The 24,775-nt window shown below is 32.7% G+C and overlaps 2 protein-coding genes and 1 long non-coding RNA gene across 7 annotated transcripts in view; 2 read left to right on the top strand and 1 right to left on the bottom strand.

The window, feature by feature from the left end:
• Positions 1-14,393, bottom strand: part of LOC126738993 (septin-2) — a 36,494-nt gene extending 22,101 nt beyond the window's left edge. For 2 of the 4 annotated variants that reach the window (XM_050444516.1, XM_050444517.1), the window contains exons 1-7: positions 13,994-14,294; positions 13,649-13,766; positions 2,376-2,518; positions 2,134-2,320; positions 1,802-2,073; positions 1,598-1,746; positions 1,346-1,538 (exon numbers count right to left, since the gene is read on the bottom strand). In XM_050444516.1, the coding sequence (XP_050300473.1) occupies positions 1,346-1,538; positions 1,598-1,746; positions 1,802-2,073; positions 2,134-2,320; positions 2,376-2,518; positions 13,649-13,766; positions 13,994-14,023 (1,092 nt within the window). In that variant the 5' untranslated portion in view covers positions 14,024-14,294. Of the gene's footprint in view, positions 1-1,345; positions 1,539-1,597; positions 1,747-1,801; positions 2,074-2,133; positions 2,321-2,375; positions 2,519-13,648; positions 13,767-13,993 lie in introns of all 4 variants that reach the window. The other 2 variants (XM_050444515.1, XM_050444514.1) reach the window with 2 other exon arrangements.
• A 225-nt stretch (positions 14,394-14,618) lies between these two features.
• LOC126738995 (intraflagellar transport protein 43 homolog) lies at positions 14,619-24,315 on the top strand. Its single transcript, XM_050444518.1, has 5 exons — positions 14,619-14,833; positions 23,112-23,272; positions 23,327-23,359; positions 23,411-23,539; positions 23,605-24,315. Exons 1-5 carry the CDS (start codon positions 14,792-14,794, stop codon positions 23,804-23,806), a joined length of 567 nt encoding a protein of 188 aa, XP_050300475.1. The 5' UTR covers positions 14,619-14,791; the 3' UTR covers positions 23,807-24,315.
• On the top strand, positions 16,436-23,104 carry LOC126738996 (uncharacterized). 2 transcript variants are annotated; one of them, XR_007661516.1, is made up of 4 exons: positions 16,436-19,000; positions 19,089-19,265; positions 19,332-19,754; positions 19,852-23,104. It is a non-coding gene; the product is annotated as an uncharacterized LOC126738996 (long non-coding RNA). The 2 variants fall into 2 exon arrangements; XR_007661515.1 differs by having other exon boundaries at positions 19,332-23,104.
• Positions 24,316-24,775: the final 460 nt, after the last annotated feature.

The raw sequence follows: 24,775 nt of genomic DNA, 5'->3' as shown, positions 1-24,775 counted from the left end.
TTCTCGTTGAGTCTATGTTGTTGCGTTCCACTTTATATTTTTTTAAATTTCTGCTTGGTATAATTTATAACCTTAAAATTATTGTTTATTTATGTACTGTGAAGTGTGTGGGTGGCTTTTAAAGGTTTTTTATTGTTTTATGTAAGTTTTTAGTTTTGTTTACGTAGTATTTTTATTTTAGGCCTGATGATGCTCTAACTAGAGCGAAACACGTGTAGCCCGTTTAATTACATGTTGTGAGACCGTGACTTTGTGTTTTTATTTGTTTTTCGTTAACCAGTGGAGAAAGTTAAAAAAAAAGATGTCTTGGAACCGATGAGATCATCTAAGGATCTATTTTTATTATATACAAATTTCCCTAAAAGACTTGTTAGTGGACTCTAAGTTACCTGTATTCAATCTTAGGGAGCATCTTATGCATACCTCCTCAAAGTTTTAAAAGAAAGAAAGAAAGACAGAAAAAGAAAGAAAAAAAACACATTCAAAGGACAAATATATATGGCAATAAAAATGACATCGAGTCTAAATGACACCAATTAAGCAATAAAAGATAGACCAACACATACAGTTTTGCTGATTTTTATCTTAAACTATATACTGATGCAGCTGTAAAGAATTCTGAATCATAGGATAATGAAATTATACTTGAAGCCTCAAATAATGTTTGAATAAAAAAATATTAAAAATTCTCAATAATTTATTCATCATTCAATAATATTCTTTTAGTTATTGCGTTAGAGTACATCTAAAAAAAAAAACACACAAAATCAATCGCCGCCGCTGGGTTTTCTTAAAAGTACCCCATCGGCATTTTTGGAATCGTAGAGAAGAAATGCAGGGCATGGGAGGAGGACCGGACACACTTCAACGACAGATGTTTTGGCAGATTACGTACCGACCCGGGGGCGATTGGGTGGGGTTTTCGTAAAGACTTTAGACGTAGTATTAATTAATTAAAATTAAATGAAAATAAGTATTGTTTGCAACTTATTATAATCCGGCGTCTTTTGTAACATTTTAAGCATTATACGTGTTGATGTAAGAGTCCGGTGTTTGATTTATTGGTTCTGACGAACATTTATAAAACCAGTGGCATAATTCTTATTATTTAAAAAAAAATTAGACTGTTTCTAACAATTGAGTATTCATTAAATAATATTAATTTTTTTAATTATATTAATATTGAATATTATTAATGGTATTTTTTTGAAAAACTTAGAACTTGCTAAGAACTAGGTTAGTTCTTGTTTATTACTATTTCCTGGCTGCGTTAAGAATACATTTTCAAAAACAAAAATGTTTGGTGTTTCTCTTCAATAGTAGCATTCAAAAAAAAACGACATACCTCCTTCTCCGCATCCTTTAGCTCAGCTTCCTTCTCTTTCACTCTCACCACAAACATCTGCCTCATCTCGTCCTCTTTCTGCTGCAACTCATGAAGATGAGTGGTGCGTTTCACTTCGAAAGTTTCCTGGAAACTGATCGGTTTATTGTTGGCGTCCACGTCAGAGAAACCCATCTGTTCCAATCTCTTTTTCCTAAAACAGTTATTAAATTTTAACAAAGTCATCATAAAGTAAGTTTCAGTTGTTGTTACCTATATAGCTCGTAATGCTTATTATGCGTCTTTTCTCTCATATCTTCCATGTTGGTGCGTATAAGCATTTCCCTAAGCTTAACGAAATCGCAATGAGCTTCGTTTTCTACTTGGACAGTACCCCAAGGATACTGTCTAGCCCTAACAAGCTGAAAAACACAAAAAAATTACCAAAAAGTACATTTTTCAACGCTAATGACTAACTTTGTTGCCATATTTAACGAAATCAGTGCTGCCAATAACAGCGAACGGTATAAGGGAGTTCATTGAACCGTTCACTTCAGACACCGTGTCATCATCAACGGGAAACTCGTAGATTTGCACTCCGTTATTCTGCAATTCGGCCATAATTTTCGATTTGAACTTTTGCAGTTCCGATTTGGAAATGGTGTCCGCTTTGGCGATTATCGGGATCACGTTGACTTTCTGGTCGAGTTTTTTCATGCATACTAAATCGATCGATTTCAAACCGTGACCTACGGAAAAAAATATTAAATTTGACCTAAAAAAGTCGGGTTTAGTAACTAGAACCTTACCGGTTGGACAAATGAAGTACAAACAAGCATGGACTCTTGTGTCGTGAAAAGTCGACAAAGACCTTTTGATTTTCAGTTCTTCTTGCAGGTAGTTTTCGAACTGGTCGTCGATGTACTTTACTATGGCCCTGAAGCTGTCCTCTTTGTTGATCTGGTCACCGTAACCAACCGTGTCAACAATCGTAAGCTACAACAACGTTAAATGCGTAAAATCTGTTTGAAAGATTTACCTACTGAATTACCTTCAATCGGACGTTGCTCTCCTGAAGTTCGTAAGTGTGGTCGTTTAACTTGACCGTGGGTAGGGTATGAGGGCTTTGGGAGGATTCAAAGTTTGTGTTGAAGAGGGAGTCCATTAGGGTGGATTTTCCAAGACCTGTCTCGCCTAATAAAAGAAATAATCAACTATTATTTTTACTTTGAGTCATGAAGGGTTTAATTAGGCCAATTATTTCTAAAAATTTAATTTCATAACCATGTAGAGAGCTCCCCAAGGATCTCTGTTATCTCCACTTCTCTGAAATGACTTGTTCCTTGGTAATTCTGGTCTTTCTGGTCATGTGTAGTGTCAAACAAGGATGAAGGAGTCACATTAAGTATTGCAAATTTTACAGCTCTCAAAATGCAAACATGGTGTGATGGACAATTACTAGTTCTAAATTCTACCAAAACCGACTTTATTCACTTTCAAAGTAAAAATAACAAAAATAAGAATGACTGTAATGAAATTAATGTCTACCAATGATATGCGACTAAGTTTTTAGGACTCACTATTAACAAGAACCTAGAGTGGCAAACTTATGGGAATATGGTTTGCAAGAAAATATCATTAGCAACATTTGCAATCTACAACATAAAAAAAACTGTGAGTGAATCTCTATAATCCAGTTTTACTATGCTTATGTCTATTTCTTCATAGCTTATGGCATAAGCTCCCATACCGAGGACATTTGTCAGTCAAAAGAGAATTTTTTAGTTAGGACTATCTGTAATGCATCACACTTAGATCAGTGCTTTCCATTATTTAAAAACCTAAGCATAATGATGGCTATTTATATATACAGGTTGTTCCAGATTAAGATGATGATCCCTAATCGCAAGTCAGATGAAATAGTATCAAGAAACCAAACTTAAAAATAGTTTTTATTGTGCGGCAAGGCAAAACAGTGGTGTATATAATATTTTTCAAAAATATTTAGTCTACGTTTATGTGTGGACACTACTGGTTAAACTTTAAAAAAATCTACATGAAAAAATGGCTGTTGATACTCAGAGGATGTGTGTGAAATTTCATAAACATATCTAGGAAGTTATTAAAGCTATGATGAAGAAATGATTTTTTTCTTAAGATTTTACCATTCTCTAGCTTGAAACTTAAAGGGTTAGGACATATCTTTATTTACACTTTTCTTCTCTTTTTTTTCTGAAACACCCAAATATAAGATATGTTGTTTTTATATGTAAAAATTTTAAAAACACATTGATATAAATATGAGGCACAGAGAAACGCAAATAGTCAAGGCCCTGCAGTGCCAAGACTCAATTGGAAATTGTTGGAAAATAGTCCCTACTAAATGTGTATTATAATATAGAATACTAAGAGATTCATCAAGAATCAACAGACTTAGTCAAAACTACAAAAAGCTTTAAAAGAAGCATCCTTCTTACTTTTTAAAGCCTTAATTTTTAACCAGAACTGTAATGTGATTGTCTTAGCAATAATTGTTCTAACAAATTTTTTAACTAATTACTCGTTCATTTTATGAATTTATTGACTATGTGTATATTTATGTTTGTCCATACTATTTTTGTTTGGTGTCTTAATGTATCCATTTAGAATTGATAATTCTGTAGCTGAGTATATCAAAGAATTCAATAAATAAATTAAAAAAATAATAACAGTACCTAATGGAGTGAAAAAGTTGGATATGTATAGAGGATTTAAGCAAGGAATAAAACAATTTTTTACTCAGCATCCATGTTATTCAGTAGAAGAATTAATGACCATTGAAATAAATTAGATGTATGGTTTCAGCTGCCCTTATTGCTGAGTCATGTAAAAATACAGTATAATCTGAATGCAAATTTGTCCTCGGTGAGTAAGTTATATCTTAGTCGGTAAGTTTCGTAATGTTAGGATGAGTTTGAGGGCCTGTATATTGTCTATGTAATCAAAAAGTAATATATTTCAATTTGAAGAATGGAGATTAGTATCTAGCAAGTAATTTGTAAAAATTAAGAAATTGGGAATCACAGGGGCATTTCTAATAGTTTTTCACATTGGTATTAGGAAAAAAAGATATGGAAACTTTTTCGGCTGCTGTGCTTTTGCCTCCTTGGCACTAATGTCATTAACTTAGGATAACTTATTTTCTGTTTGTATGAATTCAAAGTAATTGTAGGTGCTTTGCCATAATATTTTCCTTCTTTGAGAAATGTCAAATACAATGGCCTACCACCTCATGTGCCATTCAATAAATCATGGAAATCTGGTGAATTTCCATTTATTTAATAAAACCCAAAGATCATTATACTGGTACATAAAAATTGTTTTAAGAACTACCCAGTGAATTTTTGTCCAATTTATTTAGTCTCAATTTTTGGTAAATCTTTGAGACCTTCCTGAAGAGTCGAATTAAGAATTATGTGAACAAACTTCATTGATTTATGCTAAGCAACATGGGTTTAGACATCAACACTCAAAGGATACAATAGTCAGGGACTCATATGGCAAAACGCAGGAGGGTTTTGGATGCAGTTTCTACCCTCAGGTGATATTTCACAATGAAAGAACTTTTGTGTTGAGCAGTCTATTTCATTTAAAGCTCATTTATTATTATTTCAAGTATTGTATAATCCATTATTTTAACTTTCTCCAGTCCGTTTAACAAACAGGGCTCAATATGTTCAGTTTAAGAGTGGTAGGTCCCAGAGTTTGTTGATGAAACACAGAGCTATATTGCGTGTGTTCATTCTTTACAGTTAATTGGTGTGATAGGTCCGGAAAAAGTGAGGCTAACCTACAAAAAAACTTAAAAACAGATGAAAATAGTCTTAAAAGTGTCGTGAAAGAGTGTCTTCTGGAATTTATGAACCCCTTAAAAAAGGTATTGAACGGGAAATGAAGGAAATACAAAAATCTGTCCAATATATGTCAGACTGTTTTGACAACCAAAAAGGATCTCTTGAAGAGGTTCTTGCTAAAATTAAGTTTTTGAGGGATGAAAACACGCAATTGAAACAACGAGTGAGAATTTTAGAAACCAAATTTGAGGAAATGGAGCAAAAAGAAAAGCTCAACAACATCGTTATTGTTGGGGTTCCAAAACAAAAAGAACCCTGTACACAACAAATTGTGGAGAAAATTCTGAAAAATATGGAGGTGCCCTTGAAAAATGGAGATATAAAAGAAAGTCTCAGATTAAATAAAAATGACAGTGGACCAATCCTAGTGAAATTTAATAACCATCAAATTAAAAAACAGCTATATGCACGGATAGGACAACTTAAGGGAACAACTGTAACGAAATAATAATAATAATAATAATAATAATAATATCCTTTATTTGCCAACAAAATCGTATACAGGACGACAAAGCAACGTCATACAAAGGAGGATCTAGCTCCCATGGGGTACATTAATTTTTCTTATCTAGAATTCATAGAGGCAATATACTTACATAAACAAAATAACAAAATTTAAAATAAATATTCTAAATATCTAACACAAGTTAAAATTATTATTCAAAAGTAAAATTATAAAAACATTTAATCTGCAACCAGTGGTAAACAGCTTTTTTAAATTGGACTGTAGATTCAATGCTTCTAATATCAGCAGGTAGCATTCTATAAGCCCTGATGGCCATATAATGAGAACCTCTTTCATAGTAAGCTGAATTATGCAATGGAATACGGAGATCGCTTCTATGTCGTGTAATCATAGTCACATCCTCAGCGTACATTTCCCTATTCTCAACAAACAAATGATTGTGTCTCTTCACAAATAACACCAAGGAAGAAAAGTATAGGGAGGGAAGGGTGAGTATTTTTAGTTTGCAGAAGTAAGGCCTACAGGAAGTTCTGTAGGTCATGCCCAATAAACAACGAATGATACGCTTTTGCATTCTAAATATATCTAGAGCTCCTCTTGCAGATCCCCAGAAACAGATACCATATTGTAAGATCGACTGTACCTGTCCGAAATAAAATAGGCGAAGAGATACCTCAGACACTACATCCCTTAATCTTCTAATCAATCCGCACAAGCTAGCTAATCTGGAATAAAGGTTTTTAATATGTTTCTCCCAATTTAAATTGGGGGCAATGTGTATTCCTAAGAATTTAATACTATTGGCCACAGGGATTGACTGCCCACCAGACCACACAAGTAGAGATTCTGAGACAATATTGGCCTTCGAAAAATTAATCAACCCCGTTTTACCAGAGTTCAAAGACAACTTACTGTCCAGACACCAGGTCCTCATGCGCTCCACTGCGGATGAGCAGCCCCGTGAAAGATCTGCCACTGTCTTCCTGGCAACTATAACTGATGTGTCGTCGGCGAATTGACAAATCATATCAGAAGGGAACAGCTCAGGCAAGCCATTGACATATAATAGGAAGAGCACAGGTCCCAAGATTGAGCCCTGAGGCACACCTCTTCCTATAATTTGGGGGCGGGAAAACGTTGGTGAGCCGGAATGTGTCACACAAACTATTTGTTCTCTTTGCTCTAGATATGAACTGAGTAATTTAGATGCTGCACCCCTGATGCCATACCGTTCCAGGATGTCCAGCAGTAAAGAATGGTCAACCGTGTCAAACGCCTTAGACAAATCGAAATACAGTCCAGCCACACTGGCCTTTCTCTCAAGATTCTCCATAATATATTGTATTGCACTATAAATGGCCATTTCCGTCGATCTTTTGGGAACGAATCCGTATTGGTGTTTATTTATTATTTGATGGTGAGTTAAATAATTCATAACTATTTGATAGATAACCCTTTCAAATACCTTCGATATGGATGGTAATACGGATACTGGCCGATAGTTGGCAATATTCGTTTTTTCTCCCTTCTTAAAAACAGGCACTACTTTTGCCCGCTTAAGAGCAGAAGGAAAAATTTGGGTAGAAAGACTCTCATTGATCACATTGGAAATGGGTCCGGCTAAGTGAATTCCAACAAACTTTAAGACGAAAACCGGAATTTCATCCAAGCCAGAGGAAAATTTATTTGGAAGGTTCATCAATATCTTAAAGATATCCTGAGAATTAACAGGATTGAGAAATATGGTTGGATAATCATTATGCAAGTCATGTATATTGGAGTTACAGCTTTGTTGATGGTCAAGAGTAAAATGTTTAGCAAATAATTCGGTGATTAAAGCTGGGTTCTCAATGGACTGACCATCTTCCCTTAAAACAATATTGTTGTTAGTTTTATTTTTACCTGACTCAGATTTTATGATTGACCATGCTGATTTTATCTTGTTTTTTGAATTTTGGATTTTGTTATCATTTATAGACTTTTTATAAGAGGAGATGTAACGTCGATATTGTTTTCTTTCATGTTTGTATGTAACGTAGTGTTCCCTAGAATTATTATATTTGTACCAAACATAGAGATCTTTTATGTAGTTTGAATATCTTTTTATCTCTGGTGTAATCCAGGTTGGCTTCTTATTTTTCAACCTAGTCGTACATATTGGAAAAGCCAAATCAAAATAATAGAAGAGAATACGAAAGAAAGTATTATATTTTCCTTCAACTCCTTCAGCAGAATAGACCTCCTCCCATGCCTCCGACATCAGCATATTGTAAAATCGATTCATGTTGTGTGTTGAGAATTTTCGTCGCTTTACAACCATACCACATTGGGGAACCTCCATCTGTCTCTTAAAAACAAAAATTTGAGGATAATGATCAGACAGATTAGAAACAAGGACTTCAGAAGATATGACAAGACTTGAGTTCATATTTGTAAAGATGTTATCCAACTGAGAGGCACAGTGAGCAGTGATTCTAGTTTTGGAGTTAATGTAACGTATTAGACCAAAGGTCTGCATTAGTCCAAGCAAGGCCATCACGCCATGGTCATCAGGATTACTAAAGTTAAAGTTAAAGTCTCCTGAAATAATAAAAGGAATTTTGTTATTATACATCTCATCAAGTAGGTTAGCAAGATTGTGGAGAAAAAATTGGCTGTTACCACTAGGTGATCTGTAGACACAAACAACTATTATGGAATTATTGCTATTAATAACAATTTTAGAAATGCAAAATTCAAAGTCTTTTTCTGTGCCAGTCTGTAGACTGTTTACTTCCTCTACTTTAACATGATCACTGAGATCATCTTTATAAAATATAGCAGTGCCACCTCCTTTTGAACAAGAGCGACCATAGTAACTTGAAAGGTTATACCCATGTATCTTTACAAGTGTTATGTCCTGGTTTTTTTGCCAATGTTCAGTAATTGTGAAATGTGGCTTGGAGGGGAACGACCAAAGACTTTACTTCAATGATGATCTCACACTTAAAATTCGCACACTATTTAAAAAGGCCAGGGAACTGAAACAATCTCGACATTTCAAGGCGTTGTATTGCTCCAGTGGGCACATTTTTGTTAAAAAAAGTGATGCTGAAAGACCAATAAAGGTAGTCTGTGAAAAGGACTTGCTTTCGTTGTAAAAATAATTAAAAGGGATGTATAATATAGAAATGCCAAAGAATTAAGCCTTAAAATTCACTGATCAAAACAATATTTGTGATGAGTATAAAACTCATGATGTGATTACTTGTGATACCTTAGATGAATTAGCCATATTTGATGATAATGAAGACCTTAGCACAATTCATGTTAATATAAGAAGTGCGTATAAAAATGTTGACAATTTGTTAGTATTTTTAGAATCAACCGGTAAAACCTATGACATAATAGTTATGACCGAAACCCATATCATTTTTAACAGTAGCGATTTTAATATTCCTGGCTATTCTATGTTCTGAAATGAAAGTACCCTTAATAAGTTTGATGGTTGTATAATATATGTCAAGAAGCAGCTTTTCCAGAGTTACCAAATTAAACAATCAAATAATCTTAAATGTGCTTACAATACCTGTCTTTGTGTAAAAACAATATTTTTGTTAATATTCTGGGAATCTATAGGTCACCTGCAACAGATGTGAATGATTTTATAGGTAATTTAGGGGACATTTTGAATACTGGCTTTTCCGATAGTAAACAAATATATGTTTTAATAGGAGATATTAATATTAATCTACTTGACACTTTCTCCCCAGTAGTAAATAATTACATAGCAATGTTAAAATCTTATGGATTTTTGAGCACAATCAATAAACCAACCCGCATACAACATCAAAGTGCTACCTGTATTGATCATTGCTTCGTAAAATGTAATAGTGCTGTATATAATAGTCTAAATTCTGTTATATTAAAACAAGATTTCACCGATCACTACCCCATTTTATTGAATATCAAACATGATGCAATTAGTAAATCGGAAACTCATCGGAATAGACCAGTGTTTCGGAGAGTCAACTTTACTACTTTGAAACAAATACTATCTCTTGAAACTTGGGATTCTGTTCTTGAAAATAACAATTCCAACTCTTGTACGGAAAAATTCATGAATCTGTTGCAGCAGTATGTGCAGATGTGTTCAACTGGTCATGAGATAAATAACAAACAATTAAGATTGAAACCATGGATCACAGGTGGACTCTTAACATCTATTCGTAGAAGAGACAAACTAAAAAAAATATGTACATTAAATCCAAATAACGCTGAAGCATTAAATACCTACCGACAGTACAGAAATAGTTTATGCAAATTAATTAAAAAATCTAAGTATAATTATTACAAAACAAAAATAAACAAAAATGTAAAAGACTCAAAAAAAATCTGGAAAATAATAAAAGAAGACACAAATGATTTCATTATTAAATCTGATATAAAAGCAATTTGTAACGATGATGGCATTGAAATTACTGAAAAGAATTTGATGGCAAATGAATTTAATATATATACTTCAGCTCCATCCTGTGAACCAGGGTTTCAACAAAAAGTAAATAACAGTGAATCATTTTTTCTATCTCCAATTGAAGAGCATGAAATTGTAGAGCAAATAAAAAATCTTAAGAATGGTGTCTCTTGTGGAGAAGATGGCATTACATCAGAAGTAATAAAAGATAATCATATTTTTTTACTTAAACCTCTAAAACACATTATTAACATCATTTTTAGTTCGGGAGTATATCCAACTGTTCTTAAAAAAGCTGAAATTATTCCTCTTTATAAGCAGGGTGATAGAAGGTTAATGAATAATTATAGACCAATTGCAATAATAAGTACTGTTAGTAAAATAATAGAAAAATGCCTTAAACATAAATTATTGTCCGAAAGTCAGTTTGCTTTTAAAGATAATGTTTATACAGAAAATGCATTGTGCAAAGTGACAGAACAAATTATAAAATCTTTAGATAGCAAAGAGAAAGTAGTGGCAATATTCCTGGACTTGGCCAAAGCCTTTGACACTGTGGAACTTCACATTTTATTAAACAGATTATATGATATGGGGATAAGAGGAATAGCAAATAATCCATTCAGTTCATACTTGAGTAACAGAACTCAGAAAGTAAAATTAACAGAGGAGAAAAGTGATCCTGTAAAAGTGGGAGTTGGTGTGCCACAGGGTACAGTGCTGGGGCCAGTCTTGTTTAACATCTATATGAATGGGATTTTTTCTGTGTTGAATGAGGGAAGGGTTCTCTGTTTTGCGGATGACAGTGTCATTATAGTAAATGGCAATACATGGCAATCAGCTATTAGAAAAGCAGAATTAGCAATAACATACATAAAGAGATGGTTGGATTTTAGTTTGTTATCACTTAATATTGATAAGACCAATTTTATGATGTTTGCATTGACTCAGGCAACCCTTCCTAAAGTTCAAGAGCTCAAGCTACATGATTATCTTTGCGATATACAATCTTTGCACTGCAAATGTCAATTTACCGTTAAAAGAAAATGTAATATTAAGTATCTAGGTGTATTCATGGATGAAAATTTAACTTGGAAATCACACATAGAATTTGTAACTGCTAAAATAAGGAAGTTGATTTATAAGTTTTATGAGCTACGTAACATCCTACCAATTAAAATTCTTAAAACTATATATTTATCTTTAATTGAATTAATTCTAAACTATGGTATTATTGTCTGGGGAAATGCTCAAAAAACTTTTATGTCAGCTTTAAATGTAGCACAAAAGTATATAATTAAAATAATGTATTTTAAAAACAGAGGATACCCATCTGAATTGCTATTTCATGAATGCAAATTATTGACATTAGAACAACTCTACATAGTGGCAGCACTAAGATTTATGTTAAAAACAGATCATTATAAACAGGAAATATCACATCAATTAAATACTAGAAATTCATCTTGGCAAAATGTTAATATACCTTTAGTAAATAGTTCAGCTTTACAGAGACATATCTATTTTCTTGGTCCCAAACTGTACAATTTCCTGCCTCTTTCACTAAGAACAGGAAATTTTGTCAAATTAAACATAACTTGTATACTACATAACTAAAATTAACTTGTTAATTCCTTCTCACTAGATTTCTGTTTCCACTAAATTAGCTTAGTCTCCTTCCATAAATTAACATTATATAACCTCATTATTATTATCATTATTATTATTGTTTATTGTTCATTTACTTAAGTATTTCTTAAAAATGTAAGTATTAACTACTGCACACACAGATTTATAATCCATTGTGCAGTTTAAAGTAAATTGTATAAAAAACAAATGTATTAAGTTTAAATAAATTGAATTAAATTGAATTCTCTTTCTAGTGTATATCAATGATTGTCCCAGATATCATTCTGAATCTGTATTTTATACAGATCCTTGATTGCTGATGGCAAATAAGAAATTTGTACTGCTCAGTATCAGCTGACACACTCAGGGGTACATCTTTTAGAAACTTCCACTCCATAATGACATAATGTTTGCTTGATTCAAGTCACTCTGAACTTTTTGTTCAAAATCAGGTTCAGTTCAAAGTTTAATGTAGATCACCAATCACTAATTTAACATTGTTTCTTTGAGACCTATATAAGTCTGCAATATTAATAGAGAGTAAATTGCAAATATCAACTTGATGTAACCTATACAGATTTTGCTAAGGCATTTCAATAGGTTGCAATTTTTTCCAAAAAAGCTGTTCCAGTTTGTAATTAATATGAAAGTTTTTAATCTTATTAAGAATTGTCATGACTCCATGTAGATCTTGGAAGGATTTATAAATACTGTGAAGTTAGCAGACTCAGGTCCACACTTCCAAACTGTGATACTATTCATTACTTGGAGGTCTGTGTTGATATATATAGATACCATTATGAGATCTTCTTTAAAGACCCCATAAGATCAACGTTTGACAACTATTTTCTAATACTACAAGCAGAACAATTTGGTTTGACTCCCTAGTAAAATCACTCCTACTGTATGCATTTTTATTATGGTTTCCTAACTATGAAGTTAATGTTTCAATCAGTTCAATGAAAATTCTACAAATATGCTAGTTTTCGGACGGGTGGTATATATCCTGAGAGAGGATTCAGTCTGCAGTTGTTGCTTTCAAAATTTAATGCACAGTCTCTTCATTAATCTGCTGTTTGTGTGAGTTTAGTGTTTTTATTTAAAATATGCAACACTCAAATTGATGCTTCAGATCTCTAATCTGCTTTGAATTTTGTTGTTCCCCGCAACCATTCAAGACAATGTATTTTATCTTTAGACTTATGTCACTAATTTGACACTCATATATAGAGATTTCAAATTTGTCCTTTTAGATATAATTAGATTTTTAGTTATTTAAGCATTTAATGTACTATCTACTATTAGTTTTATATTGTACAAGTTATGGGATTGATGTTGTTATCTTTTAGATTGCTGAATTTATTGTATTATCTGTCAATATTTCAATACCTAATCGTGTTCTTATTATGAGTTGTTAATTTTGATTGCTCATGAATGAGTGAGAAATAAGCAATGTAAAAACTTTATTTAAATCTACTTTAAAGTTCAATAAGCATGTAGTAAGATTTAGTTTCTTCATTCATTGAATTTTCAATATTCTACTACTATTTTGTATGTAAGAAATTTCACATAACAATTTTGGTCACCACTGTAATATAACAAAGTTGGACAGTATAAAACCAACAACTAACAACAAACTATCAAACCAACAATACTAGAACAGGAATTCTATACTATAATCCTTATTTCTATATTTCAATGGAATTGGAGTGTGTTAATTAAAAAGTAATTTTAACGCCCAACCTATGTATGCACAAACCTTTCAATTCTAAACATTAATACAATAGAAATACTTTAACAAAAAAGATCCCTCTGAAATAAGTTAATTTTGAATTGGTTATACCACAAAAAATGTATCATATAAAAATAATGGTTTTACTTACCAATACACATAATATTAAAAATAAAGCCATTCTGGACACTCTTTGAAACCAGCTGGTCTGGAAGGCTATCAAACCCTACATGCCCTGTCAATGTGAGGTTCCTCATTTGTTCTTCAACCTTTAAAAATGGAAATAATAGCTGCATTATCAAACTTTACACTGATTTACCGCACAGTAAACCAAGAAATGTATTACTACTGATGATAAAAGAAAACAATAGTAAAGGAATGAAATCACACTCCTTTCGGGGAAAAGTGATACACACTAATGTAGTTATTTAGATCTAGAGCAGCCCAACAGGGAAAGAGAAATTTTCAAAGAGTTGAACGAAATAATTGTACTTACCGCTTGATTTTCTACTTCTACTGGGGGCATTTTCGCTTCTTTTTCGTCACAAATGTTTGAAAATTGTTTGTTTTTCTTTCTTGTAATCAAAACACAAATAAACAGAGGGGTTCTGTTTATATTGAAAATCCTGTTAAGAAATGAAAAACGACCGGTTAAGTGAAAATAAACGTGAAATAGGGAATCTTGATTTAAATATTTCTAGTTTAAACTATTTTTTCACTTAATACTATTTAATAAAATTAAAAAATAAACACCTAGAAGAAACGCCCGAACAACAATTCGCTATGCAAGCAAATGAATGACGAATGATGATGACATTGACAATTGACAGTGACAATGACGTTGGCTTAACAGGAACGGTGTTGACAGCACGAACTTAAAAATATACCATTATATTTTTAAGTTCGTGGTTGACAGATAAACCGGAATGATACCATATATCTATGTATGGTAAAAACTAATTCGTTTAATATGTATCTAAACGATACTATTATAAACAATAATAATATTTATATACTATCATAGCGATGCTATAGAACCTTGAAATATAATATTCTTACTGAAAATATCACACGTTAAGCGGGTTGCCTACGCTATTTGAGGTAACCCAGGTAACCGATTGTTTGTTTACAATAGACACAAAAGCACAAGTTTCATTTTTTCTTATTTGCTCTACATCTTCATTTTAGATTTTAATTAATTAACACTAAGTAGACGCGAGTTTAATTTATAATTGTAAGTAAATTTTGATTTCAATCTTAAGAATAGGAGATTCGCAAGTGAATTTAAGGAAAAATGAACTGGGACGAGGATATTGACCTAATGCCAGGTAGAAAGGTAAGGTGCATGCTTTGGTCCTTTTATTTTTACGTTTATGTACCTTTTATGTGTTTAATTTAATTAAAAAAAAAACTGTTTAATGATAATTATATTTCACTTATTCCAATATTAGAACCTTTTTTTTTCTATTTGTTTTTTTTTTGGCTGGCCAAAGAACGGTAAAGGTAGTAGTACAGTGTTGCCACTGTTGCTCCTCATAACCTATATGCGACAAAATTTGAAATCTTTGACAACTAAATCTCGCTTTTTAACATTTTAACAATGTCTTTTAGATTAGTTACTAATATTAATGAATTTTACTATATCGTCAGTGTCCAGGCAAAGTATCGTAAGCGACATTTTTTCCAAAATTGCGATATTGGTGTTTCCGGAATTGTCTAGGTGAGCTGCATCGACTTAGAAAAACATCGTTAGCGCCAAAGGTCACAGAACGTCATCATTTCATTTTTTAAATTTACGATCGTATGCGCTTTCAATATGTAAAATATCGCAAGCTAGATTATTATCAAGAGTAAAATTATTATCCACCAAATATTTTAAAATATCGTAAGCTTGTGTCGCTTACATTTTATTCGATAGCGAAACTCTTAAAACAGGTACCAAAAGATTCAGCATAAATATTGTAACCGCCGCGCCCGTCCCTTAAGATATTTTGTTTTTTTAATCGTTATGTTTTGCGCCAAGATTAGGGTATGAAATATCGCAACCGCCCAAATATTTGTAGAAATAAACGTATCCGCCTGTCGCTTAAGGGGGGTTTACACGATGCCAGTGACTTGAACAGGTTACTAGAATCCAGTACCAAAAGCAAGTGCTTTGGAAGATAGTTCTTGTCTACATGATGCCAGTCATTTGATCAAGTAACTTGCATAAAATCCATTTTATCAAGTTTTTGTAGTGTAGGTTACAGGCGAGAATTAAAAACGTTAAATTTAAATGATGAGTGCGAAGCAGAAGGAATATGTTTTACTTAAAAGAAGCTTAATATTAGGTGTTAAAGTACTGATAGAGGAGTTAATTGACATTGTTCAGAGTGAATTAACAACAAATCCCAAGAAAAGAATTTGGGTTAGAAAATGGCTGGCAAGGAGAAGCACGCATGGTGCATCTAACATGCTTTTAAAGGAACTTGCCATCGAAGACATCAGAAACTGTATGAGAATGTCTCCTGCTTCCTTTGACGTTCTTCTGAAAAAAATATCGCCAACTATACAGCGATCTGACACCACAATGAGAATGGAATTACCTGCCAGAACAAAATTAGAAATTACTCTGTCATATTTAGCTACTGGAAATAGTTACCGAAATTTGCAGCAGCAATTCCGTGTTTCCCGGCCTGCAATTTCCAAGTTTGTTCCAAAAGTATGCGATGCCATATACGATGCATTGGAGGATTTTATACAGGTAAATAATGTCGTATTCCTTTTTTTATAAAATTAAAATCATAGTTTTCAACAGTAAAAAATAATTATTCATATATCATATTATTCAATTAAACGTAAAATAACACATTATTCTTTAAACTGAAATCTAAATATTAAGTATGAATGAAAATAAAGTATATGATTCTAACCTCAATTATCAGTATCTAGATCAAAAGCGGATCTATATGCTTCGGAAAGAATATTGCTTGTATTGTTATCTGCCGGTGGTAGGGATGTGTTGGGTGATTCTGGAGAAATCAAGGTTTCACCTGATTCCGGGATCGGCAAAGTACTAAATGCACTGGTGCATCTGGAAGAACCTAATGAGGTGCTTGTACCTTCTATATTTGACACTCTGGAACGAGTCAAAATTTGCTGAATTTCAGCTTGAGCCGTGACGGCCGCTAAAACGGGCAACTTATTTAATTGTGCAGCTACGCTCTTCCCGAAAATATCGAATTCATTTTCAGATGATTCCGTAGATTGTAGATCTCGAATAGACGTCGTTAAAGAATTTAAGTCTTTGATGCAACCAGCAACTTCTTTAATCTTGGACTTCGCTGCCTTATGGCGTTTTGGAGTAGGTTCATTAATAGCTCCACTAACATTCGCTTTTATTACCTCTGCTGCTAATGGTACTTCTTCGTGTGTTGCCTCTTCAACTTCATCTTCTACTTGTAATGTATTCGATCCATTATATGTTTCTGAAGCCTAGAAAATATCTCATATTCACACATTTGGCATAATAAGAAATTATTTAGTATTTTTTATTTTAGGTACCAAAAAGTAACAAAGAATGGAAAGCTATCGAAAGTGATTTCAACCATAGATGGAATTTTCCAGGATGTTATGGTGCCATTGATGGAAAACACATACTTATTCGAGCTCCTGAGAATTGTGGCAGTAACTTTTTCAACTATAAGGGACAAAACAGTATTATTTTGATGGCAATTGTAGACGGAAATTACAATTTTATATACATTGATGTTGGCTACAATGGAAGAGCCTCAGATGGAGGAGTTTTTGCGCAGTGTTCTATTTTTGCTGCTTTAGAAAAGAATATATTACCGGATGGTGGATTTCTTGTTGGAGACGACGCTTTTCCGTTAAAGCATTATTTACTTAAACCATATTCAAAGAATGCACTTACTGTTGATGAAAAAATCTTCAATTATAGATTGTCTCGTGCAAGAAGAATTGTGGAAAATGGTTTTGGTATTTTAGTGTCTAGTTTTTGAGAAACCCATAGCTTGTGGACTATCATCAGTGGATAAAATAGTCAGAACATGTTGTGCCCTACATAACTGGCTTAGATGCACTACTGTAAATGAATATTTGCCAAAGGGATCCGTTGACGAAGAAGATATCGATCAAGGTAAAATTATTCTTGGAAGTTGGAGGTCAGAAGTAGCTGGTTTGCCATCAGTTTCACGTATAGGAAGTAATCATTCTTCACAATTTGCAAGAAATTTAAGGGATAAATATAAACACTATTTTATGACTACAGGGGCCGTTTCATGGCAGGAACGAATGATTTTTTAATTTCATTTTAATATATTTTGTATTCAATTACTAATATAGGTACATATAATAAAAAATATATAGTAGCTTCTTACTTACCAAATTACTGCATGTTACCCTTCTCTTATCCATTGTTTGTAAAAACATATGCATAACTGAAAACCACTTCATTTTTGGTTTATATATTTCTATATATGCTACCTCTTGTACATACGTCGACCTTAGAGTTTTTATTTTGTTTTTTACATCTATTGGGCCAAAATTCTCGATTTCCATTGTTTCCACAATTCTTTCTATAGCCGACTCACGGGCTTGTTTATTTCTATAGATTACCAACTGTGTATTCCAAAGGCACTCTTCCTCCCTATATAATTCTACAAACTTTACTGTGGTATCTTCAGTCCATTTTGCGCACATTTTGAATAATAATAACACCTACACTTTAAAACAATTACTAAAACTACGTACTGATTTATTTACTAAAATCGAACGCTGGAATCATCGTGTCTACACAGGTTTAGTTAAGAGGATAGTGAGAGTGGGGGTAACCACTTGCTCCAGTAAATAGAAATGCTTTCTATTCACTGTACTGGAATCGTTACTAAAATCAGTACTGGAATTTAGTATTGGAATATATGTTTACACAAAGCAAGTACTAAAATCCAGTGCTGGATTTTTGTAACTTGTTCAAGTCACTGGCATCGTGTAAACCCCCCTTTACGATATATTGGAAATCGTGGTATATCAGACACGTTGGTTCTCGTCGGATGTTAAATAATCGTAACGACCAAATTAAATAAGTTTTTTAACCCTCCTCATGGAAAGCGGACGTGTTTTTAGTGTGTTTTGTTGTTATACTGTTATTTATTTATCCTAAAAATGTCTAGAGGCTTACGGTGTCTGAATTTGTGTATTAAAAGTAAAGAAACTGTTGAAACCCTGAAATTGCGACTCACAAACGAAGATATTTCCGAAGGAACAACAATGTTTCAAAAGGTACGTTATTTTAAAATTAAATTCGCGTAATAATGATAAATTAAAAAAATTAATTAACTAAATTAATGTTGTTCAATTAACAAACGGTGCCATTTTATTATTGTAAATAATTATAAATTTTTAGACGTTGGCGGTACTCCCACAAACAAAGGGAGACGAATCTAAAGATGCTCCAGACCCCATGACTATTCTTGGCAATGTTAATAACAATGCTTTTTTAGAGGTAAGCAACTGAAAACTCCAATCATAATACGCCATATGCACAATCTTATAAAGTAGAAAAAACGGAAAACAAAATTTGATTTTTTTAGCAAAATCCAGAACTATCCTTTCAACCCAAGCCTGATTAAGAAATTATTGTTAATAAATTAGCGGGACATGAAGCTACGGTACATTCACAAACAAACGGAGACGAACCTAAAAATGATCCAGAAACCATTATGACCTACACTATTCTCGAAAATGTTATTGACAGTGTTATTTCTGAGGTAACTGTGAGAACTCCACTCTAACAGGACGTATGCAAAATCCAACAAACATTGACCATTTTTTAGCAAAATCCAGAGTTATCTCTGCAACCCAAAGGTGATCAAGAAGTTATTATCAATGAACCATTAGCAGGAGGAGCTGCTGAAACTATCGACCTTGATAAAGACAACATCCCTATTATTATTATACAACCAAATGGAACAGTTGTTTCTAATGAGGAAAATAGTATTGCCATGAATTCATTCAGTGCTGCGGTATAAGTAAGAATAAAGCTAAATACATCAAACACGTTATGTGTGTGTCTTTTAAGAATTGCTTTATTATTATTAAATTTCAGCTGACCTCAATCTTACTGGTGTATCAGACCTTGACTTCCTGATGAACGAAAGTGTTCTGTTCTGTTCAATGAAACAATAAGTGCTGAAATTATGACGTTTCCATTCGATAATAATAGTTCAAGTATAGAAAGTTATGATCCCCAGTCTAAGGTAACTTCTTCTGGTACACACATTCTTTGCTAAGATTAACACTAATAAATTATTTCCTAATCAATACTAAACTACAGTCAGGACATTTTTCTTTTAGCAAACAGTGACAACTCTTCAGAACAATAAATCCACAGATGATAAACAAGCAATGGCTATCAATATTGACAGAGAAGTTAATGATAATAATGAAGAAGACATTATAGTTCAGAAGATCAAAGCAGTGATCGGGCTAGCACTGGTTTGTCCAAACATAAAATCAAAAAACCAAATAAAAGGCTAGAAAAAAAGAAACTAAAGAGTTCTGGTGTAAATAAAGCAGTAAAGCCAAATCCATGTGCTGGGAAAAAATGTCAGAATAATTGTAAATCAGTAAGTGAAACTGACAGAAAGCAAATATTTAATGCCTATTATGAACTTGAGACCTATGAAGAAAAGAAAAGTTGGCTAATTCAATGTATGAAGCAAAAAGAAATAGAAAGAAAACGTACCAAGAATAATAATTCCAAGCGATAAAAAACTATAGAATATAACTTAACAGTAGAAGGAGAACAAAAAAGAGTTTGTCAGCAGTTCATACTAAAAACCCTGGATATCAGTCAAATGTTTTGGCGACAAACCATAAACAATGTTTCTAAGACAGGAATGATTAAAAAAGACTCGCGAGGTCGCTGTGCACCAAAAAATAAGACATCTGAGCAATCTATTAAACATGTCAATGATTTTATTAATAAAATACCAGTGGTGCCATCCCATTATTGCCGCTCCCAAACAAAGAAACTTTACATGCTCTCTGAAATTGGAAATTTTTCAAATCTATACAGATTGTATAAGGAAGATTGTAAAATGCAAAAAATGGATCCAGTGAGCAGAGCAACGTTTTTAAGGATTTTTTAAGGTTACAATCTAGGCATTCATGTAAAAAAAAAGATAAATGCAGTCTTTGTGAAAGGGTCCTAAGTACAGGCGAAAAAAATGTAGAAGCAGCAGGTTTAGAAAACTATCTGCGTTATAGAGAAGAGATAAAAAATAGTCGTGATAAATTTAAAAAAGATCAAGAAAATTGCGACCCGAATTTCATGTGTGCATCTTTTGATCTACAGAAGGTGTTAACTACGCCACACGGAAACAGTATACTTTTATATTATGCTCGTAAATTAGCTGTTTACAATTTCACGGTATATGAAAGTATAACAAAAAACGGTTTTTGTTTCCTGTGGAACGAGACTTTGGGAAAAAAAGGTTCAAACGAAGTTTGCACTGCCCTACAAAAATACCTTGAACTTTTGGATCAACGTATTTCTCCTGAAATATCCGAACTTTCCCTGTACTGCGATAATTGCAGTGGACAAAATAAAAACAAACAATGCAATGCAATTTGGCAATGATTAACACATTTCGTAAAACATCTATTCACATACAAAAAATCACATTAAACTATCTAATTGCCGGTCATACATACATGCCTGTTGATTCTATGCATTCCACTATAGAATCATTTATATCAAAAAGAACCATTTACGCACCTTCAATGTGGAAATCTGCTATAAGTCTTGCAAGGCACACACCCGGACCATATTTCGTCAATTTATTAAACTATGACAATTTTCTGAACTATTCAATCATTGCAAAAGAGGTTTCTAATTTTTTCCCAGTATGTTGAAGACACAGAAACTACTGAACAACCTGAATCAATTTTAAAGAAAAAACGAGCTAAAACTAGAAGCAAAAAACCTAAATTAGTCCAAGGTAAGCCTCTTCAAATTTCCAAAATTCGGGTGGTAAAAATGGAAGCAGAAAATCCAAAATACATGACAGTTCAGTATAGTTATTTGCAAGGGTTGCCAATGAACAGCACTTTACTATTAAAAATGACGGAAAGCCCCTTAATAAATGCCACACTTCCCTACTGCCGATATCGGCGGCTAAATACAAAGATCTCAGCAAATTATGTTTGCAGTCAGCTATTCCAAAGGACTATCATACCGAATTCATTAGTCTGCCACATTCGCAGGACATTATAGACGTATTACCGGACACAGATGAAGAGGACGAAGGCGTTTAATTTATTATTATTTTTTGAAATGTTTTGTTTAATGTTGCTGCTGTTACTGTCGTTTTTTTAAAATAAAGATACCATGACTGTAATAAAATCTAATTATTTTAATTTGGTGCTTACGATATTATAAAAATAATTCGCAAGTTATTTTGATACAAGCAACATAAAAAATATTTTAAGCTTCATGGAATTCCCAAAACGCATTTTTAAAATATCATAAGCGACCTTTATTTAACATAATATTAATAGTTTTTGGAAATTGGCTTTAAAATAATAAAACAATACCTCTTCCCCATACATCCTTCACAACAAAACAAAAATTTATTAAAAATAATGAAAAATAAACGTTTTTTGCGTTTCCTGTAAAATTACTAAAATGGCGAAGATATTTTGCCTGGACAGTGACGATATGAACGTTTGAATTTAGGTAGTGAATTGTCATTATCAATTTTTTTAGGTTGGACCTTTGACACTTCGAATCAGTTGTTTTTTTTTTGACAGCAGAGGGGAAATACTTGTTAGTTAATGTAATTATATCGAATAATATATTTGCTTACTAATTCGGCATGTTTCAAGTTTAACCTTTACGTGTGATATAAATGATATGATATAGATGATATAATGATAATTATAGCTACAATTTAAGGTATTGATACCGATGGTAAACTTTTGACATTTCGAATAAGCTGTATTATTTTTTGAACAAGCACAGAGAGCACACACATTTTGACTCAATTTTTTTATTGATTTGACAGATATCTTCAATTTAGCATATTTTAATAATTTTTGCAATTCTAGTCACATTGAATGGATCGTAAAAAAGTAAAATATTCACAAAATTCACCAAAATATTATATGAACAGAGTTTCGTACAAATGTACTAAAACACCAACAATAACCAATTGCTTGATGCAAAAAATGACAGTTCCAAATTGGTACTAGGGTTGGGCAGTAATATAATTAAGACAGTTACTAGTAGTATGGTCCGTTGTTAAGCATTTTTAAAGTTAAGTAAAGTCAATTGAAATATTTTATATTTTAAGTCGGGTTCTCAAGAAAAAGTATCATGTACTAAATTTGACAGTACTTTAGCAAAAATACACTACCTAGTACAAATTACGCAACGCGGGGTCTTTGACAGATACCAGTGCCTGTCAAAAGAGCAAAATGACTTTTAAATTGTTACTAGAGCTGGACTGAAAGAAGTTTTTCTTTATGTACCAACAATATCGATATTTTAATATTTATAAGGCAATTGTCCAAATTTACAAAGAAAACGAAATTTTAATTGCCCTTTGAAGGTTCAGCCGAAGCAAGGCCGAAGATCAGATCCCAACACCCCGGGAGATTCAAACGAGTTCTTCGCCGACTCGAATCCCTTTGATATTGACAACAAGGAAGACAAACCGTTACTAAAACCTAGAAAGACCAGCTTGTGGGGAGATGAGGCAAGCAAAACCAAGTATATATCATCAAACTTTTAAAACAACTATAAAAAGTGCATTATTGGTTTTAGATCGAGCAAAGGAACTACAAATATCATCGAATTGTAAACTATTTAAACAGTGTTAAACTATGTACACTAACAGACATGTTTTAGGGAAAGATTTCAGTTAGATAGTAAAGAGAGTCCCAGGAAAACCGATGATGATGACGACATTCCAGTCATTCCGGACATTGACGACTTACAATTAGATGATCCTTTAAATTTACCTGACGTCAAACCCATGTAAGATATCCTACTTCGACTGCGCCCAATTTCCCTTGTATATTCTGTTGTTCCACTTATTTTAGGGTATCCGTGGACAAATCGACGTACAAAGAGCTGGACTCCCAACTAGGAAACGTGCAGGGGGATAAATTGAATTTTGGTAACTTAGGAAACATCGATTTGTCGATTTTGACTAGCAAACTGTATCCGGAAAAGGAGGTGCAGCTAAAGCAAGAAGTTTGGACTATGGAGAGTTTATTTAATGACTTATCTAGAGGCAACTAGGCAACAATATGCATTTCAAAAATGTTAAATTTGTTGGCTGTTGGACGCTATTCGACAAAATCGCCTCTAACTCGGAAAATTTAAAAAAAAATGTTCCGATATTAAATTATAAGAAAATATAAAGGCTTTTTCTTTGAGTAGAACATTCTAAGAATATTCAAATTAATTCGTGATAATATTCGCAACACTATTGAGATGTTTTTAGAAAAATTATCAAAAAATATGCCCTTACCGAAATCCTTAACCCAAGACCACACACGCTGCCCGGCCGGGCAGCGCCCTTAGACGGACGGATAAATATCCTGACCGTGTGAAAGAGGCCTAAATCAACTTGAATATTGGGATATTATTTTAATTTACATCGAGTATATAAGGATCCCGGGTCGCTAGGAGGCCAGCTCACATCGGAATATTGGCGCGAATTTTGAATCGTCATTAATATTCATACATAATTCTAGTAGTCTTTTTACTATGTACGTGTAAAATGTAAAATATATCAATTAACTATGTTTTTGTGCAGTATTTTAATTCATAACTTCAGGAAAAGTAAAAGCGCTACAATACTTATTATCGATTACATTATATCTATTAAGAATTTTTCGTTATCGAAAAGAGCTCATTCAATTTCTATACTATAAAAAATATCAAATCATAAATTACCTTTTGAATATAAAAATGTATAAAGAAACTTTAAATTTCGAAAAGAGATTTATCTGATATAATACTAGTGAAAAGTCATTAAATTTTATAAAAAAATTAAAAGTCGACCAAAAATTTATTTTGAATACTGAATACTGAATCTAATAATATAATTCCTATCTGGCAATCTAGTTTTAGAAAAAAAGTACCTCTACAGCCTCAACAAAAATTCTATATGATAAAATAATCAATGAAGACCACAGGTCTTCTTATCGTATCATCTTATGATATGATATATGATAACTTAGGAAATATTTTCATGTTTCTTTT

The sequence above is a fragment of the Anthonomus grandis genome, chromosome 7 (genome assembly GCF_022605725.1).
Source record: "Anthonomus grandis grandis chromosome 7, icAntGran1.3, whole genome shotgun sequence".
NCBI classification, from domain to species: Eukaryota; Metazoa; Arthropoda; class Insecta; order Coleoptera; family Curculionidae; genus Anthonomus; species Anthonomus grandis.
The sequence above is the reverse complement of the archived record's forward strand: the minus strand, read 5'-3'. Positions and strand labels throughout refer to the sequence as shown.